Source organism: Enhydra lutris, unplaced genomic scaffold (genome assembly GCF_002288905.1).
Source record: "Enhydra lutris kenyoni isolate GAN:26980312 unplaced genomic scaffold, ASM228890v2 scaffoldscaffold24, whole genome shotgun sequence".
NCBI classification, from domain to species: Eukaryota; Metazoa; Chordata; class Mammalia; order Carnivora; family Mustelidae; genus Enhydra; species Enhydra lutris.
The window spans coordinates 19,442,475-19,462,818 of record NW_019154108.1 but is presented as its reverse complement, the minus strand read 5'-3'; the positions used below and the strand labels follow the sequence as shown (position 1 = coordinate 19,462,818).

At 36.6% G+C, this 20,344-nt stretch overlaps 1 protein-coding gene across 3 annotated transcripts in view; it reads right to left on the bottom strand.

Moving 5' to 3' along the window:
• LOC111150723 (SMG7, nonsense mediated mRNA decay factor) overlaps positions 1–20,344 on the bottom strand; it is a 91,757-nt gene that overhangs the window by 41,939 nt on the left and 29,474 nt on the right. For 2 of the 3 annotated variants that reach the window (XM_022508281.1, XM_022508283.1), the window contains exon 2: positions 12,101–12,239. The exons of the other annotated variant lie outside the window; for it this stretch is intronic. In XM_022508281.1, coding sequence (XP_022363989.1) covers positions 12,101–12,216 — 116 coding nt within the window. In that variant the 5' untranslated portion in view covers positions 12,217–12,239. The remainder of the gene's footprint in view (positions 1–12,100; positions 12,240–20,344) is intronic. 3 annotated transcript variants of the gene reach the window in all.

Sequence of the window (20,344 nt, the reverse complement as noted above, 5' to 3'; positions counted from 1 at the left end):
AGGAATTAATCAATTGTAATACAAGAATAGTAGAGGGCTTTAACACTTACACCGATAGACAAATCATCCAACCAAAAAAATCAACAAGGAAACAGTGTTCTGAATGACCCACTGGATTAGATGGATCTAACATATATTCAGAAAAGTTCACCCTAAAATAGCAGATTACACATTCTTTTCAAGTGCACATGGAAGATTTTCTAAAACAGATCACATATTAGGCGATAAAACAAATCTCAACAAATTAAAAAAGATCGAAGTCATACCATGCGTCTTTTCTGACCAAAATGCTATGGAACTAGAAAACAACCATAAGAAAAAAATCTGGAAAGAGCACAAATAAATGGAGGTTAGATAACATGCTACTAAACAATGAATAGGTCAATCAAGAAATCAAAGAAGAAATTAAAAAATTACCTGGAACCAAATGACAATGAAAATACAATGGTCCAAAATCTTTGGGCTGTAGCAAAAGCAGTCCTAAGAGAGACATTTACAGTAATACAGGCCTACTTCAAGAAACAAGAAAAATCTCAAATAAACAACCGAACTTTACACTTAAAAGATCTAGAAGAACAACAAAACTCAAAACCAGCAGAAGGAAGGAATAAAGATTAAAGCAGAAATGAATATATATAGAAATTTAAAAAACTCAATAGAACAGACCAATAAAACCAGAAGGTGGTTCTTTGAGAATATCAATAAAATTGATAAACCTCTAGCTAGACGCATCAAAAAAGAGAGGACTCATATAAACAAAATCACTAATGAAAGAACAGAAGTAACAACCAACACCAGAGAAATACAAACAATTTTAAGAGATATTATGGAAAATTATATGCCAAAACTGGACCTAGAAGTAATGCTTAATTCCTGGAAACACATAACCTACCAAAACTGAAGCAGGGAGAAACAGAAAATTTAAACAGACCAAGATTACCAGCAAAGAAACTGAATCAAGAATAATAATAAAACAAAACAACTCTCAACAAACAAAAGTCCAGGACCAAATAGCTTCACAGGGGAATTCTACCAAACATTTGAAAAGTTAGTAACTTTCTTTTCAAACTATTCAAAAAAATACAAGAAGGAAAACTCCCCAAATTTGTACTATTTGAAACCTCCAAATTCATTCATTCTATTCATTCCCAATACCAAAACCAGATAAAGACACACAAAAAAAGAGAACTATAGGCCAGTATCTTTCATAAATATAGATGCAACAATCCATCAACAAAATACTAGCGAAACCATTTTCAACAATACATTAAAAAAAATCATTCATCACAATTGAGTGAGATTCATTCTTGGGATGCAAGGGTGGTTCAATATTCACAAATCAATGTGATACAGCACATCAATAAGAAAAAGGATAAATACCATCTGATCATTTCAACAGATGCAGAAAAAGCATCTGATAAGTACAACATCCATTCATGATAAAAACCCTCAACAAAGTAGGTTGAGAGGGAACATATCTCAATATCACTAAGGCCATAAAGTAAAAACCCACAGTAAACAATATATTCAATGGGGGGAAAATGAGAGCCTTTCCCCTAAGGTCAGGAGCAAGACAAGGATATCCACTCTCACCACTGTTATTCAACACAGCACTGAAAGTCCTAACCACCAGCAATCAGACAACAAAAAGAAATAAAAGGCATCCAAATTGGTAAGGAAGAAGTTAAAACTCTCTACGTTGTTTGCAGATGACATGATACCATCTATAGGAAACCCTAAAGACTCCACCAAAAAACTACTAGAACTGATGAATGAACTCATTAAAGTCTCAGAATACAGGATACAAAATCAATATATGGAAATCTGTTTTACCTCTATACACTAATAATGAAGCAGCAAAAAGAGAAATTAAGGAAACAATCCCATTTACAACTGTACCAAAAATAATAAAATACCTGCAAATAAACTTAACCAAAGCAGTGAAAAACCTGTCCTCTGAAAACTACTAAGCATTAATGAAAGAAACTGAAGATGACACAAAGAAATGGAAAGACATTTCATGGTCATGGGTGGAAGAAAAAATATTGCTAAAATGTTTGTACTACCCAAAGCATTCTACAGATTTAATGCAATCCCTATCAAATTCCAACAGTATTTTTCATAAAACTAAAACAATCCTAAAATTTGTATGGAACCACAAAAGACACCAAATAGCCAAAGAAATCTTGAAAAAGAAAAATGACTCTGGAGGTTATCAAAACTCCAGATTTAAAAAGGTGCCGTAATCAAAATAGTATGGTACTGGCACAAAAACAAACACAAATCAACAGAAGAGAATAGAAAACCCAGAAATAAACCCACAATTAATTAATCACAGTCAATTAATCTTCAACAATCTTCAGCAATGGGAAAAAGACAGTCTCTCTGCAACAAATGGTGTTGGGAAACACCAATACCAACGAAGCTGGGCCACTTCCTTACACCATACACAAAAATGAATTCAAAACAGATTAAAGACCTAAAATCATAAAAATCCTAGAAGATGGCACAGGCAGTAATTTCTCTGACAGCCACAGCAACATTTTTCTAGATACAGCTCCTGAGCAAGGGAAATAAAAGCAAAAATAAATGACTAGTACTACCATCAAAATAAAAAGTTCCTGCACAGCAAAGCAAACGGTCAACAAAACCAAAAGACAACCTACTAAATGGAAGAAGATATTTGCAAATGTCATATCTAATACAGGGTTAGTATTTAAAATATATAGAGAACTTATACAATGCAACACCCAAAAAAACAAATCATCCTATTAAAAAATGGGCAGAATGTATGAACAGACATTTCTTCAAAGAAGACATACAGATGGCCATCAGACACATGAAAAGATGCTCAGTATTACTCCTCTTCAGGGAAATGCAAATCAAAACCACAATGAGATAGTACTTCACATGTTCAGAATGACTAAAATCACAAACACAAGAAATAACAGGTGCTCCAACAACGTGGAGAAAAAAGAGCCCCCCTGCACTGTCGGTGGTAACGTAAACGTAATGTAAAAATTTCCACTGTGGAAAACAATATGGAGGTTCCTCAAGAAGTTAAAAAAAAGAACTACCCTATAATCCAGTAATCGCACTACTGGGTATTTATCCGAAAAACACAAAAATGCTAATTCAAAGGGATACATGTACCTCTCTGTTTATTACAGTATTATTTATGAAAGCCAAATTATGGAAGTAGTCCAGGTGTCCACAGATAGATGAATGGAGAAAGAAGATGTGGTATAATATAATAAGTAATGGAGTATCATCCAGCCATAAAAAAGGATGAACTCTTACCATTTGCAACAACATGATGGAACTAGAGTACAATCCTAAGCAAACTAAGTCAGTCATAGAAAGACAAATACCATATGATTTCACTCCCATGTGGAATTTAAGAAACAAAACAAATGAGCAAAGAAAAAAAAAAAGAGCAAGACAAACCAAGAAAGAGAATGTTAACTATAGAGAACTGATGGTCATCAGAATGGGGGTGAATGGGGGGATGGGTATAATGGGTGATAGTGGTTAAGAATACACTTATGATGAGCACTGAGTAACGTACAGAAGTGTTGAACCCCTGTTAACTATACCCATGTTAACTAAGATTAAAATAAAAACTTAAAAAATAAAAAGGAATGCCATATTTCCTATCCTACCTGTGTCAAGACAACACACCCCTCCAAGAAAACAAAATTCCTCCTGGAGTATTATTTATGAACCTTATACTGAGAAAGCCAGTGCTAATTATGCACCTTCACTAGACTCAACATTTTCATTGTGTCCCTGAGCTGCAAAGTTACAAATAATGTATTTACTGTGCTCCCACATATTAGTTAAAAAATTCATATAAGTAGGGGCGCCTGGATGGCTCAGTGGGTTAAAGCCTCTGTCTTTGGCTCGGGTCATGATCCCAGGGTCCTGGGATTGAGCCCCATGTCAGGCTCTCTGCTCAGCGGGGAGCCTGCTTCCTCCTCTCTCTGCCTGCCTTTCCACCTACTTGTGATCTCTGTCAAATTAATAAATAAAATCTTTGAAAAAAATTCATATAAGTATATACAAGATATCTTATACTTACAATCATATGTCTAAAGGTTGTTTTCTTATTCCAAGCAAGATTTGCTTATAAAAATGAAATATCATTTCAGTATGCTAACATCTGCCTAATGAGGATACCAACTTCCTATCAAAAAATTTTATTGAGTATACAATAGGAACCATTTACAAATAATCTGCTTCCGCTATAGGCTGTCAGTAAAAGAAGATAATGTAAGTCTAATAATGTCTCATGTCTTGCCAATTCTGTGGCAGGCTTCCATTGATAAAGATCAAAATTTTACTTTATATTTTTACATACCATAATCTAAGAATGTTTAGAAAAACTAAAAATTCAAGGACTAACAAAAGTGCAAAAATGTAATAAAAACAATCTGACATAAATGTTAAAGCATTCTGAAATTCAAGGAGTTTTGATTCCTCAGTATGACAAGAGTAGAGATGCTCATTCTCTGCACTGTTAATTCTCTCCTAAAGTCTGAAAGGCACGCATTAATGACAAAAATAATCTTGCTAAATTGAATTGATGAAAAGATAGCTAAATGGAAAACACAACAACCTGAAGATATCTATCTAGTATTATTCCTCTTCTATAAACAAGGAAATTTAAGTTCTTCAATGTGAAGTAATTTGTCCACAGTCCCAAAGCAATTAGGTACAATTAAGTACAAACTTAGTTCTTCCTGACTCCAAAGTCCAATCATTTCTACTTCTTTCAAATTAGAAAAAAAAAAAAAAAATGACTTAAAAAGCTAACACAGATTCTGTCAATTAAACACTAACATTTAAGTCATCTAGCCTAAATTAAAAGATTTGTTCCAGTAGAAAATAAATTCTACCTGAGATTTTTAACCAAAAAGACCACACGAAGTAAAATTCATATTCTAGTACAGTGGTCAGCCTGTGGGTGAAATTCCTTCCTCCACTCTGAATCCATTTTCATAAATAAATTTTACTGGAACACAGTCAAGCCCCTTCATTTTTATACTGTCTATGGCTGCTTTCTGCTACAAAGGCAGAGCTGAATAGTTGAGACAATGACCACATGGCCCACCAAGCCTCCAATATTTATTATCTGGCTCCTTTACAGTAAACTTTGCCTCTCCTGCTCTAGGGAGTACGTGATCAAAAAATGAGAAGTAAAGTATCTACAAGTTCCCAAACCAAATAGTTTTCCCATATGGGGAACCATCAATAACAGTTTTCTCAGAGAAATGATCTATTTTTATTAATGTAGTAATCCTACCACAAAGAGAACTATATTAAAAAATACAGTGTCACATAACAAACAGTAAAGTTACTATGTGCAGGCCATGCTATTTTTTGATGGACTTAATCTATAAACCATTTAAAACCCTGTTAGGGTTATACACTATTACCTACTAACCCTTCCTTTTTCCTGTGTACCAAAAATACCCATTTAGACAGGTGAGAGGGTTAAACTGAGAATTATCATCTCGAAAGACAAATCCCTATCCCCCACCACTATACAATTTTCTTTTTCTTTTTTTCTTGTTAGAGGGTTGAGGGGCAGAGGGGCGAGAGAGAAATCTTAAGTAGGCTCCAAGCCTGACAGGCAGAGCCCAACACGCACAGGCTGACACCGGGTTCGATCCCACAATCCTGGGATCATGACCTGAACTGAAATCAATAGGACGCTTAACTGACTGACCACAAGGTGCCCCACAATTTACTTTTTTTTAATAGTGTATAATAAACAGGAAATCAAATCAACAGATGTGTAGTCTCATAGCAACTGCTTTCATAAGTATTAGTACATAATTGGCTATCTTGATTATTTCATAAAGAAAAACTACTACACCTCGACTGACCTACTGGTTTTGTTAAAGACCAATAATGTTAAAGTTTAATCTTATAGTTTATAGCCAATGCCTATATAAAGAGAGAGTTTTTAAATGTTTTCTCTTGGTAAAAGATTTTGGCAACATGAGTTCCTTTTTATTCTTACTTTAAGCTGAAGGAATTAATGAAAATAATGAATGAACCAAGAATTCAAAAATGAAAAATCATGTCTTCAATAATAAAATAGCACTATTAAATAGTTACAAAATACAGAGCTTTCAAAGTATTAAACACATCGTGTCACTTCTTTATAAGAGAAATTAAGCACTTCTATCAAGCAATAAAAAAATCATTAAAAAGCGGGATAAAATTTGAAACATTCAGTGATAAACAATGCACTGAAAGCTAACAACCTGAAACAATATTCTTGGAGACAACATGATCATCAAAATCTATAAATATACCCAATGTATTTAATGTACTAGGTACTGAAATAGCCAATACTCAATATAGCACTTATTACTGTCAGACACTGTTCTAACAGCTTTAGATAAATTATTTATTCCATATTATGAACTATTATTACCCCCACTTCATAGATGAAGAAACCCATGGAAACAGAGGTTAAATCACACGTCTTAGGTCATCAAATTAGTAAGTAGTGAAGGTAACATTTGAACTCCTCAACAGTTTGGTTCCAGAGCCTAACTCCTAACCATTACATCATAGTTCCTCTTATACAAGACAGCAAGAAAAAACAACTGGAATGTTTAATGGTAATAACCCACAGAACTAGGGCTTTCAATATTTAAACATTTTGCAATGATTTTTATAATGCCATTAGAGAAAAAAATACTAAAATTAATGTTTATCTTCTTTAACAAGTATCTTGATTATACACAGCACTTACGTTAACAATGCAAGGTAACATATACAGAATAATCTTTCTTAAGAACACACATTAAGGTTTGTGGTTTAAAATACAAGGTATCTCCAAAGTTGCCCAGGTAGCTCAGTCAGTTAAGCATCCAACTCTTGATTTCAGCTCAGGTCATGATCTCAGGGTCCTAGGATCAAGCCCTGCAGGGAGTTTTGCTTGAGATTCTCTCTCTCTCCCTCTTCCTCTGTCCCTCCCCCCATGTGCTCCTTCTCTCTAAAATAAATACACCTTTAAAAAAATTAAATAAATAAAATAAAATACAAGATCGCTCCAAAACAGGTAGACAGGGTAGAAGATTCCTTCTACCTGAACTTCTAAACCCGTTTCTTCTATGAGCAGAACAAAGGAAAATAAACGAACATCTTCTAAACTCACAGCTGCTAAAGAAAGGTGAATCAGCTTCTTTTGTTTCGGGAGGTAAGGCTAGAATATATTTCTTTTTCTGAAATTTAAATAAAAGCCACAGCAGGTTTTATTTTAAGTTAATTTGTTTACTTATTTTCATAGAGTACTAAGAAGTACTTGGGATAATAAAAGTATTCATCAATTATAATTATAAATATAATAACCTAATCATATTCATTTGTGCAAAACAGTAGGCCACATACTTAAGGTGAGTATAAGCCTACACATGCATGCACGAAACACATGATCTAAATAGAGCTCTAAGATATCACCAAGTCTCATGGTATTTATAAAAAAAAAAAAAAAAAAAGAAAAAGAAAAATCCCATCACTCTACTGTTGAATTTCACTTCGAAAAGAACACCCAGGGAAGATGCTGCTGGAGGAGCTCTTCTCAGTAAGAGGTAACAAAAACACTTATTGGCTTTCTCTCTATGGCACTTTATAGATTGTCATGAAGTTTCAAGTCTCCTGACATTATCCAGTGCTAAACACTTATTCTACAGTTTCTGTTATTTGAAAATGTTATTTGAAAATGTGTATCTAGTTTTATTAAGTGATAGCCCTGGTCTGGAAATATCAAAGGCAAGAAGGAATTCTTCTACCAGGCAGAGAAAGTGACATAATAATAAAAGTTAAGCTACATCAGTGAAGGTGGGAGACTGGAACATAAAATATAAGGTAGAAAGCCACAGGAGATGAGCTGGAGAACCAAGGCAGAAAGCAGATTCTGAGAGCCTGAATGACACGTTAGAGAGCTCAGATTCTATCTTTTAAGTAATAGGAAACCAGTGCTGAGTTTTAAGCAGGAGCACAGCATTGTCAGAATTTCATTTTTAAAAGATTACAACAACATGCCTGAAAGATGGAATTTATTTTATTTATTTTTTTAAAAGATTTTATTTATTTATTTGACATGGAGAGAGAGATCACAAGTAGGCAGAGCAGCAGGCAGAGATAGAGGGGAGGCAGGCTCCCCGCCGAGCAGAGAGCCCGATACAGGGCTCAATCCCAGGACCCTGAGATCATGACCTGAGCCGAAGGCAGAGGCTTTAACCCACTGAGCCACCCAGGCGCCCCGAAAGATGGATTTTAAAAGGGCTGAAACTGGAAGGGAGGAAGTGACAATATAGATGGACAGAAAAATCTAGATTCAAGAAATACGTGGAAGTAAAATCAGCGGAAGGAAAGCTAAAGCAGAGAAAACAGTCCAAATCATTCCTAGTTTGTTAGCTTGGACAGCTGGATATATGAGAAAATACAGGTGTATAAGCAGGAAATTAGAGATCAGTATCAACCACAGAAAAGCCATCAAGACCAGGGATATAGTACTGGAGTGACCAGGACACTGATGATAGTTAAAACCGTAAGAGAAAATGTAATTTCCCAGATGGGAAAGGGAAAAGCTAGCTTTTCATGTTTGTTTTGTTTTGTTTTGTTTTTTTAGTATAGCTGACACACAATGTTACATTAGTTTCAGGTGTACAACACGGTGATTCAACAACTCTATGTTATGCTATGCTCACCACAAGTGTACCTACTATCTGTCACTATACAACACTATTACAATACCACTGGCCAGATTCCCTACGTTGTACCTTTTATTCCTGTGGCTTATTCATTTCATTACTGGAAGCCTGTATCTCTCTCTCCCCTTCACCTATTTTGCCTGTTCCCCCAACCTCCTTTCTTCTGGCAACCATCTATTTACAGGCCTGATTCTGCTTTTTGTTTATTCATTTGTTTTGTTTTGATTCCACATATAGGTGAAATCACATGGTTCCTTGGTTCTCAAAAACTGAAAACAGAAATACTACATAATCCAATTTCTACAGAGTATGTACCCAAAGACAATTAAAACACTAATTCAAAAAAATATATGCACCCTATGTTTACTGCAGCATTATTTACAATAGCCAAGATATAGAAGCAACCCAAGTATCCATCCACAGATGAATGGATACAGATGTGGCATGTATACAAAATGAAATATCATGCAGCCATAAAAAAGAATGAGACCTTGTTGTTGGCAACAACATGGATGGACCCAGAGTACAGCATGCTAAGTGAAGTCAGAGAGAGAAAGACCTATATTCATTTCTAAGGGGCAGATAACTATGAGGACTGGAAAGTAGGTTGGATTTGGTGAAATAAGGGTCAACAATAGCCCTGCAGAAAAAAGACAGTCAAATTGCAGAGGTCTAGGAAACAGATAATAAAGAGAAGTTTAGGGGTACCTGGGTGGCTCAGTTGTTTAAGTGTTCCACTCTTAAATCTTGGCTCAAGTCATGATCTCAGGGTCATGAGACTAAGCCCCAAGTCAGGCTCCACGGTGAGTGTGGAGCCTGCTTAAGAAGTTCTCTCTCCCTCTGCCCCTCATTCTACTCACCTGGGCTCTCTACCCCTCTCTCAAAAAAAAAAAAAAAAAAAAAGAAAAGAAAAAAGAAAAAGAGAGAGAACTTAAGGTCAATTAAAATGCTAGCCAGTGAGGAAAAATGGAAGAGGGTCGTGATTAAGAGAAGTTTCTATTTTATAATGGTAGAGCCTTAAACACGTTTAAAATGAAGAAATGAAGCCAGGAGAATGGAATAGTTGGAAGACTTCAGAAAGTGAGCGCAAAACTGACAGAGCATGGTTCTGGAAGATATGGAAGGAAATGAGAATGTGATTAATAGGACAGGAGGTAAGACTGCCTTTGAAAAAGAAGGAGAATGAAATTGGAGGGAGGTAAGGTTAGATGGAAACGTACTAAAAGAATCTGGAGTAGTGTGGGGTGAAGAGGTATCAAGAGAATTCACAGATGCACTCACTACATCACTTTCAGAGATAAAGTAGGAGATCAGATCAGTATCTGAACATAAGAGGTAGATAAACTGAAGAGAATGGTAAATATCTGGGATAATTACAAAATTAATAGGAAAGGGAACCTTACCAAAGGCAAAGAAAATAATTGAGAAAAAGTTCTGCAAGCCATATGGATTAGACACAATGGAAAAATTAATATGAAAATATAGCTAGCCTTAATGATGGCAGGTCCTACTTACTTGTAAGGAACTCAAGATAAGGTGGAAGATAAAAGACATACAGATGACTTCAAATACGCTATGGCTGAGTGCAAGGATAAAAAGATTACATGCTTACAGTTCAACTAGAAAAAGAGAAGAGCCCATGGGAATGAGGGAGAAGACAGTGTTCAGGGCTGTATCCCTAACACCTAGAGCTATTCACTAAAATTTTGTTGAATTAATGAATGATAAAATGTGCATCATACAAGAGGCAATTTTCTGCAATGAAAAGTGATACAGAATTTAAAAAGTCTGAATGTGGGTTTCCTACATATTAGTAGTGGTATGCTGGAGATTCTTTCCAAGAAACTTCAATTTCCTCATCTGTAGAACAGGGAAACAAACTCCCTTTCAGAGTTACTATGGGAAATAAACAAGACAACCAGTAAGTTCCATAGAAGAACCTAACTGAAAACTCCAAGAGGGAGGACTATAATCTGATTATAACACCAACACTTCGGTGAATACCAAATTACTTTTGCTAATCTGGTTTCTGACACAGGATCCTTTCTGAAGCAGAACAGGGGGTTGAAGATGAAAACATTCCAAGATGGGGGGTCAAAAATCCTGTCATCTACTGTCATCTGCCATATAATGCTAAATTTAGGACAATAGAAAGAGAAACTGTTTATACATCATGATGACCAAGTTCTTCTTATGTAAAAAAAATGAAACCAGAGGGAGATAGATCCAAGTTACAAAACAGTTTTTTTTTTTTTTTTTGCTTTTCTCCAAACAGTAGTTTTGATTACATAACTTAAACAGGTACATTTTAAATACTGGACCTGATAACAGATCAAGCAAATACAAAATACAGCAATGTTATGATAACGGATTACAGACTCTAAACTCCTCTGTTAAGAATTAACTAATAGCTTAATAATAAGAGTTCAATCATTTAATATTTGCTAGGTGCTGTTTACATGCTTTCCTATTTTATTAAATTTTTAATTCACGCAACAAATCTATCAGGTAAGTACTGAGTTTATCCCCATAATGGACAAGGACACAGGGGAACAGAGTGGTTAAATAACTTGCCCAAAGTCACACAACTAGAAAGTGGCAGAGCTTAGTTAGGTTCCACCTACAGACTGTCCAGAGTTCTTAAGCACTGCAAAGCAAAGCAAGTCTTCTGGAATGAACTGGCCACAGGTGTCTTTGTCATGGTTATCAACTTCTAGGGGCAACAACCACTTCTCATTTATAAGCTACATCTCTGAGATCAGACACCTTCACACATTCTGTCATTATAAGTGTCATTACAAGCTGCTGTGACAACAGTTTCTAACTCACCCTGTGCTTAAAGAGGGCTTCTCTAGCATGCAATCACAGACCTATCTCTATAGGCCTCTGGGAGGCTGGACTGCATCCATGGAGACAGAGAGAACTAAGTAAGAGCTGATGCTCCCTGCACTCAAATGAACTGTTATATATGAAACCCAAAACACAGGAATTAACATACTAAAGGACTATCTATAAGATGGATCACATGACCCTAATGACCCAATGCTTATCATGAATATTCAGAGAGCCTCATATATAAACATAAAAATGTCTTAGATTTATGTTAGTAAATGTTTTTAAAATTTCCTTCAACTACAAGATATAAATGCTCATGACAAAGTAAACATATGCCAAAGTTCTCATGAAGCCACATAAATTAAAAAAAAAAAAAAAATCTTAGCATTCCCATCTCCCATCCTGGACTATAGCAAATGCTTCACAAAGTCTCTAACTCTTCCATTAGTGCTCACAGAATATGCATACTATAACATACATCTCTAAAAGGAATACAAACATGTAGAAATCCCTTGTAATTTTTATCCTACCTAATATTACTTGATTTCAGATGCTCCTCTGATTTCAAGTTTCCGGTCCTCATCTGGGACTTAAATGAAACGTTTTCTCCCACAATGACTATCTGCAAGAACATCCAATTTCTCATAAGGTAGAATGGTTTAAGACATTCTAGACAGAGGAGAGGAGGAAAATATGAGTTAACCCACAATAACAGAGAACTCCTTTGAAAAATAATTAAATTATTTTCTCTTTATTTGAAATTAATGCCAAAGTCAAATGAAAAATACTTTTTTCTTTTTGTATTAAGTTTCTTGGAATACACATTTTAATATGCTGTTTTGTATATTTCTAACATTCTAGTTTTAGATCTAAGTATTATCTAATCTCCCTCTCTCTCTGAAAGCTGACTGATCTCTATAAGGCAAACAAATACCAGTTACCCAGTAGGGTTTTTGTAGTTCCAAGGTAAGCGTGCCCTGTAGAACACAGGAGCAGAATGGCTGGTGTGAACCATACTGTTTACCAATGGAAAAACATGTAAAGCAATTAAACCACAATTATAGGTGGTATGAATGATGTTTAAATTCTAAGGTCAACCAAAAAAATCAGGTTTTTAGATCTCTATTCACTCACTGAACAACGATTTGGTCATGTCTATGTACTAGATATAGTGTGAAGGACTGGGTATACAATGATGAAAAAAACAAATATGGTGCCTTCCATGGATTTAAAATATAATGTGGACATAGATCCACAAGGAAGGAGGAGGCAATAAAGGGTAGTGATTAAAAGCATGGGTGTGTGTGTCACACAGTTTGCATTTAATGGCATGCTGGGAGTAAGTCGAGCCACAGAAAAACAGCAAAATTTCTTAGGGACATCAATTTAACTCAAAGAAATGAACAAAGTGAAGTAAATACTATTGACTGCTGATAACTGCTTACACTTACAATTACTATGTGGCAAATTCTGTGCTAAATGTATACACACATGATCTCAAAGAATGCGAGTATAATGTAATAATAGTTAAGTACAGTCTTATATTCAGACTGTGCATTCAAACCAAGCTCTGCCAACAACTAGCTGTGTAACCTTAGGAAAATCACGTCTCTATGCCCTAGTTTTGTTAGAAGTTAAGAAGGAGATAAATAAATGTACCTACCTCATTGAGATGTTTTGAGGATTAAATGAGGTAACAGAAATAAAGCATTTAGGACTGTTCCTTGGAAGCCCTCAAAAAAATTAGGTATTTTTGTCATTGTTATCGTGACAGTTATTCATCTTCCCAACAATCCTAAGATGTAAGTGCTATTATTATTCTCATTCTATAAATTAGGAAACTGAAGCTAAGAACTCACACTAATCAATTCTAGAATAAAAGACAAGGTTATTCATAATATTTAACAACAGAACACAAGTCTTAAGAGAAATTTCAAACATGCAGGAGATGCGTGTGGACTTCGTCCCCTCACTTCGAAAGCAGGTATTCAACCTCCAGTGACTTTAGTTGTACTTTAGTGGAAGACTGAGAAAATACATGATAAAACCCAAGCTCCTTAGCATAGCATGTGAGGTCCCACAGGTCCCCGCTTTATACTTTATGACCTAATAAAACTAAATTATTTTTAGTTCTTAGCTATTTTGTTCCTCAGTATCTCTACTCATGCTCTTTCACTCAACCTGGAATGCCGTCCTCCTTCCCTCCTTACCTGGTTAACTCCTTCTCTTATTTAAAACTCAGCAATTCTATATAACACCTTTGGCTTGGCCAAGCACTCCCAGTGCATCTTAACACCCACCTCTATCTTAGCACCCAGCACTATGAGGAAGTTATTTCCTCCACTAGAGACTATTCTGCGCAACTCTGTATACCTGGTGCCTAGCTATGCCTGCCAAACTAATGTGTATGAAGCAAATTTATGTTAATTTGGACTACATGGTCTCTCAAAAGGCCAAGATACTAAAAATTCAGTTTCTCAAAACTGACAGTAGTCTCAAAAGTCTTCCAGGAAAACAATTTCTAAGGTTTTTTTCACCTGATAACCAGGAATAACATACTTCCTTCTAGGTTCAGAAAATCTACTATTTTATACAGTCCGTTAGAAAAATCCATAATCATTTTCTTGGCTATCTGAAATTCAGATTGTTTTCCACACACTAGAATCTATATAGAACAATACAGTACTTATCTGTATAGAAATACAAAATCTGAGAGAGGCCTGGGTGGCTTAGTCGGTTAAGCATCTGCCTTGGCTCAGGTCATGATCTCAGGGTCCTGGGATCAAACCAGAATCTGGCTCCATGCTCAAGGGGAGTATGCTTCTCCCTCTGCCCCCTCCCTTGCCAGCACACATGTGCTCTCTCTCAAATAAATAAGTCTTAAAGGAAAAAAAAAGATAAAATTTGAAACCTCCATAGAATATGGATAAAGTCAATAACCCAAGTGCGCTGAACAAGAAATTAAGGTTAAGGCTAACAGAATTTAAATTTAAAAAAAGAAAAAAAATTTAGAGTAAACCATCAACAATTGGAAGGCTATTTCCCCCTCATCTCAATTTCTACGTTAGATGAGATATGCCAAAACAATGGTTTTCGACTCTACCGAACCCAATGCCTTTGGAGAAAAAAAAAATGCATTCTATGTAACAACTCTGTACCTTATGGAAATAAAACACAAGATAATATTATATTACTTATTTAACACAGAAAAAATGAAAACTAAATGCCTTTTAGGGTAAAAAAAAAAAGGAAAAATAAAGGAAAGCAATTTTTTAAAAAGATTTATTTAGGGGTGCCTGGGTAGCTCCGTGGGTTAAAGCCTCTGACTTCGGCTCAGGTCATGATCTCAGGGTCCTGGGATCGAGCCCCACATCAGGCTCTCTGCTCAGCAGGGAGCCTGCTTCCTCTCTCTCTCTGCCTGCCTCTCTGCCTACTTGTGATCTCTAATAATAACTAAAAAAAAAAAAAAAAAGATTTATTTATTTGAGAGACAGAGAGAGCATGAGTGGGCAGAGGAAGAAGGAGACAGAACCTCAAACAAACTCAATATCGAGCAGAGAGCCCAATGCAGGGTTTCATCTCACAACGCTGAGATCACAACCTGAGCTGAAACTGAGAGCAGGATGTTCAATGGACTGTGACTCAGTCCCAAAATGCAGGTGCCCAAAAGGAAAACAATTTTTAATAAAATTAGCATCTGAAAATATAAAAGATCAGGTAAGACTACTTTTGAAGACATAATAAAGTAAATGCTTGCACATACTTATAATGTAAGAGAAGGTTAACAGAATACCAAAGACAGAAAAACAAAAGCTAAAATATGAGTAGACACTAGAATCAAAATACATATTAATGTAGTAACAGACTAGATTCATTGGAAAGGACAATAAGAGAAAAAAATTACATCAGGGCAACACAAGACAAAGTACAGAGTTGATCTGAAGTAAACAAGTATGTGACTATATGCTTTGAGAGGTGACATGGAACAAAAATTAGATTAAAAAAAAAAGAGCAAAGAGCCTTTATATAATGTAAAACACCATACTAGTTAAAGTTAAACAAAAGTAAAGTACTACTTCCTGATGTGGAATGGGGGATGATACGCAAAATGGACAAGTTAATTAACTCAGCTAGCAACAAGATACCATCTGACTTAACTAAATCGAAGAATCTAGGCGTGCCTGGGTGGCTCAGTCAATTGAATGTCTGTCTGCCTTTGGCTAGGGTCATGATTCCGGGTCCTAGAAAAAAATCCCAGATCTGGCTCCTTGCTCAGCGGGAAACCTGCTTCTCCTTTTGCCTGCTGCTCCCCCTACTTGTGCTCTCTCTCTGACAAATAAATAAAATCTTAAAAAAAAAAACCTATAAATTATTATAGTACATATAGTACTCTCTACTTCTACATGGTCTCTGAAATTAAAAAAAAAAAAGATATACAGAAGTCAAAACTGATTTTTCTACCAAAAAAAACATTATTTAGCCCATATTTCCAGACATCAGTTTTAGCTAGTCATGTTCCTTACTATTTTCCTATATTCAGAAAGGGGTGGTATATTAAAATCAAGTAATTTAACTGAATACAGATCATGGAAGGCATATGGAAGACTGTTTAATGGCCCCCAATGAATCACACACCACCTGGCATCTGTACCCTTATTAATCTCTTCACATACTGACCATAGGCCGAACACTGTGACTTACTTTGGCCAACTGGACTTCACCAAATGTAACAGAAAGAGGTTGATAAGTACTTGTGCATTTGAGCCTGCCCTTTTGCTAACATCATCATCATGTTATAAAGCCAAGGATGACAGACCACTTGGAACAAGGAGACCCAGTTTTCCCACCTATCACAGTCATCTCAGCTGAGGGTCCAGACAGTTGAATGAGGTTGTCTTGGGCCATTCAGGTCAGGCTGAGCCACTGGCTGACTGAGTCATCCAAAAGAATTAACTGGCTTGGTCCAGTAGACAGCAATACAGACAGCTGTCATCAGACTTTGACCAACAACATTTTACTGAGTGAAGGGAAAAGGGTGGGGGTTGGGGGGATAAAAAAATGATTCCTGGCCAGCTAGAAGGGTGGACTAGCCATTTACTAACAAAAGGAAGATGATACAAGTAGGTATATGGAGAAGAGTCCATTTTGGGATAACAGTGCTTGGCACATGGTATTACATAAGCTCTTGCTATTGTGCTTGGTAACAATGGTAATTCTGAGATGGTTATTATACATCCAAGGGAATGAACTGACAGGTAGTTAGAGTCTGGAGTTTAAAGGAAAGGTCTGGACTACAGATATTCATTTGGGAGTTGTCAGTATACAGGCATACTTGTTTTATTGTGCTTTGCTTTACTGTGCTTCACAGATGCTGCAGTTGTTAACAATAGAAGGTCTGTGGCAACCCTGTGTCCAGGAAGTCTACTGGTACCCTTTTTCCAATAGCATTTGCTCACTTCATGTCTCTGTGTCACATTTTTGTAATTCTCACAATATTTCAATATTATTCAATAATAATAATATTATTATTACACTTGTTATGATATTCTGTGATCAGTGATTTTTGATGTTATTGCAACTGTCTGGGGGCACCACAAACCATTCCCATATAAGACAGCGAACTTTTTTTTTTTTTTAAAGATTTATTTATTTATTTATTTGACAGAGATCACAAGTAGGCAGAGAGGCAGGCAGAGAGAGAGAGTCGGGGGGAAGCAGGCTCCCTGCCGAGCAGAGAGCCCGATGCGGGGCCCGATCCCAGGACCCTGAGATCATGACCTGCGCCAAAGTCAGAGGCTTTAACCCACTGAGCCACCCAGGGGCCCCTAAGACAGCGAACTTAATCAATGAATGTTGTGTGCGTTCTGACTGCTCCACCAACCAGCCACTCCATCTCTCTCCCTCTCCTTGGGCTTCCCTATTACCCGAGACACAGTACTGAAATTATGCCTATTAATAACTCTACTATGGCCCCCTAAGTGTTCAAGTGAAGAGAGTCACATGTCTCTTTTTAAATCAAAAGCCAGAAATGATGAAGCTTAATGAGGAAGGCACAAGGAAAGTCTAGACAGGCCTCTTGCACAAAACAGCCAACTTTTACTCTCAAAGCAAAAAGTTCTTGAAGGAAATGAAAAGTTGTGCTCCAGCAAAGACACAAGAGATAAAAGAAGCCTTATTACTGATCTGGAGAAAGTCTGAGTGGTCTAAGCATATCGAGCTGGCCATGACCTTCCATTAAACCAAAGCCTAACCCAGAGCAAGGCCTTAACTCTCTTCAATTCTACGCAAACTGAGAGAGTTAAGGAAGCTGCAGAAGAAAAACCTGAAAGCTAGCAGAGGTCGGTTCATGAGGTTTCAGGAGAGAAGCCATCTCCATAAAATAGAAGCATGAGGTGAAGAAGCAGGTGCTGATACAGAAGCTGCACTGAGTTATCCAGAAGACACAGCTAAGATAATTCGTGGAGGTGGCTAAACAACAAACTTTCCGTGTAGACAAATCAACCTTGTATCGGAAGAAGATACCATCCAGGACTTTCACAGCTAGAGAGGAGAAGTTATTGCCTGGTTTCGTAACTTCAAAGTACAGGCTGACTCTTTTGTCAAGGGATAATGCAGCTGGCAACTTTAAGTTGAAGCCAATGCTCATTTCCCATTCCCAAAACCCCAGGGCCCTTAAAACTATGCTAAATCTCCTTGGCCTGTGTGCTCTATGAACGAAACACCAAAGCCTGGATGACAGCACATCTGTTTACAACACAGTTTACTGGTATTTTAAATCACCACTGAGACCTACTGCTTAGAAAAAAAGAGTCCTCTCAAAATATTACTGCATAATAATAATAATAATACACCTGGTCACCTAAGAACTCCAATGGAGATGGACAAGATTAATATTGTTTTCATGCCTGCTGACACAACCATCTTTTCTGTAGCCCATGGATCAAAGAGTAATTTAGATTTTCAAGACTTTGTATTTAAAAAATACATTTCAGGGGCACCTGGGTGGCTCAGCTGGTTAAGTGTCTGCCTTTATTCAGGTCATGATCCCAGGGTTTAACCTGGGATTAACCCCTGCATTGGGCTCCCTGCTCAGCAGGGAGCCTACCTCTCCCACTGCTTGTACTATCTCACACTCTCTGCCAAATAAATAAATAAAATCTTAAAAATAAATAAAAATTATTTTTTCACAACACTATAGCTGCCATTGATAGTGAGTCCTCTGATGGATCTAGGCAAAGTCAACTGAAAACCTTCTGGAAAAAATTCCCAATTCTTAATGCCATTAAGAGCATTCAAGATTCATCTGAAGAGGTCAAAATATCAACATTAACAGCATTTGGGAAGAAGCTGATTCCAACCTTCAGGGATGACTTTGAGGAGCTCAAGACTTCAGTGGAGGAAGTGACCGCAGAAGTGGGCAAAAAAGAATGAAAATTACATGGAGCCTGAAGATGTGAGTGAATTGCTACAATCCACTGATAAAGCTTGAATGGATGAGGAGTTTCTTCTTACGAGTGAGCAAAGAAAGTAGTTTCTTAAGATGGACTCTGTTCCTGGTGAAGATGCTTTGAAGACCGTTGAAATGCCAAAGGATTTAGAATATTACATAAACTTAGCTGATAAAGAAACTGCAGGGTTTGAGAGGACTGACTCCAATTTTGGAAGAAGTTCTACTGTAGATAAAATGCCATCAAACAGCATTGCATGCCACAGAGAACTCATCTGGAAAAGAGTCAGTTATTGTGGTAAACTTCACAGCCTTAATTTTTTTTTAATCTTTTTTTTTTTTTTTAAGATTTTATCTATTTGACAGAGAGAGAGCACAAGCAGGGGAGCAGTAAGCAGAGGAAGAGGGAGAAGCAGGCTTCCCGCAGAGCAGGAGGCCTGATGAAGGGCTCGATTCCAGGATACTGGGATTAGGACCCGGGCCGAAGGCAGACGCTCAACTGACTGAGCCACCCAGGTGCCCCTTCACTGCCTTATTTTTAAAAATTGCATTTACAACTCTGTATCATATTTACAAAATCAAATTACCAGTTCACTGGACAACAGACCCCAGGAAGTTAAGAGTTCATATCAAATCTGGCTCATATCAATTATATAAAAAAATATGTAAAGAAATGACAGAATAGCTTTCAAATTTGATGAGTTACAAACCTAGAGATCTAAGAAGCTCAACAAACCTTGAGCATTTAAACACAAAAGAAGACCATACAAAGACACTGTAATCAAATGGCTGAAATTCAATGATAAAAAGAAAATTTTCAGAGCAGGGAGAGAAAAAGGATCCATTATATAAAGAGGAATAAAGATAAGACTAATGCCCATATTCTCAGAAAGTAATGTAAGTTGAAAAATAATGAAGTAATAGCTTCAAAATATTGGGAGGGGGAGAAGGATAAGCCCTTATCAAACCTATAATTAGATATCCAGCAAAAATGCCCTTTAAAACTGAAGGTGAAATAAGGACAATTTCAGAAACACAGAAGCTGAGGAAATTTGATGCCAGAAGATCAATACCATAAGGAATATTTTAAAAAGGAAGTTCTTGAGGCTAGAAAGAAAGATACCACACAGAAACCTGGAACTACACAAAGAGATAAGGAATGCCAGAAATGAAAAATATGTAAGTAAATATGTTTTTCTCCTTGTTTTTTAATTTCCTTAAAAGTTAACTAACTTTTGGGGTACCTGGGTGGCTCAGTTGTTAAGCATCTGCCTTCGGCTCAGGTCATGATCCCAGGGTCCTGGGATAGAGTTCCGCATAGGGCTCC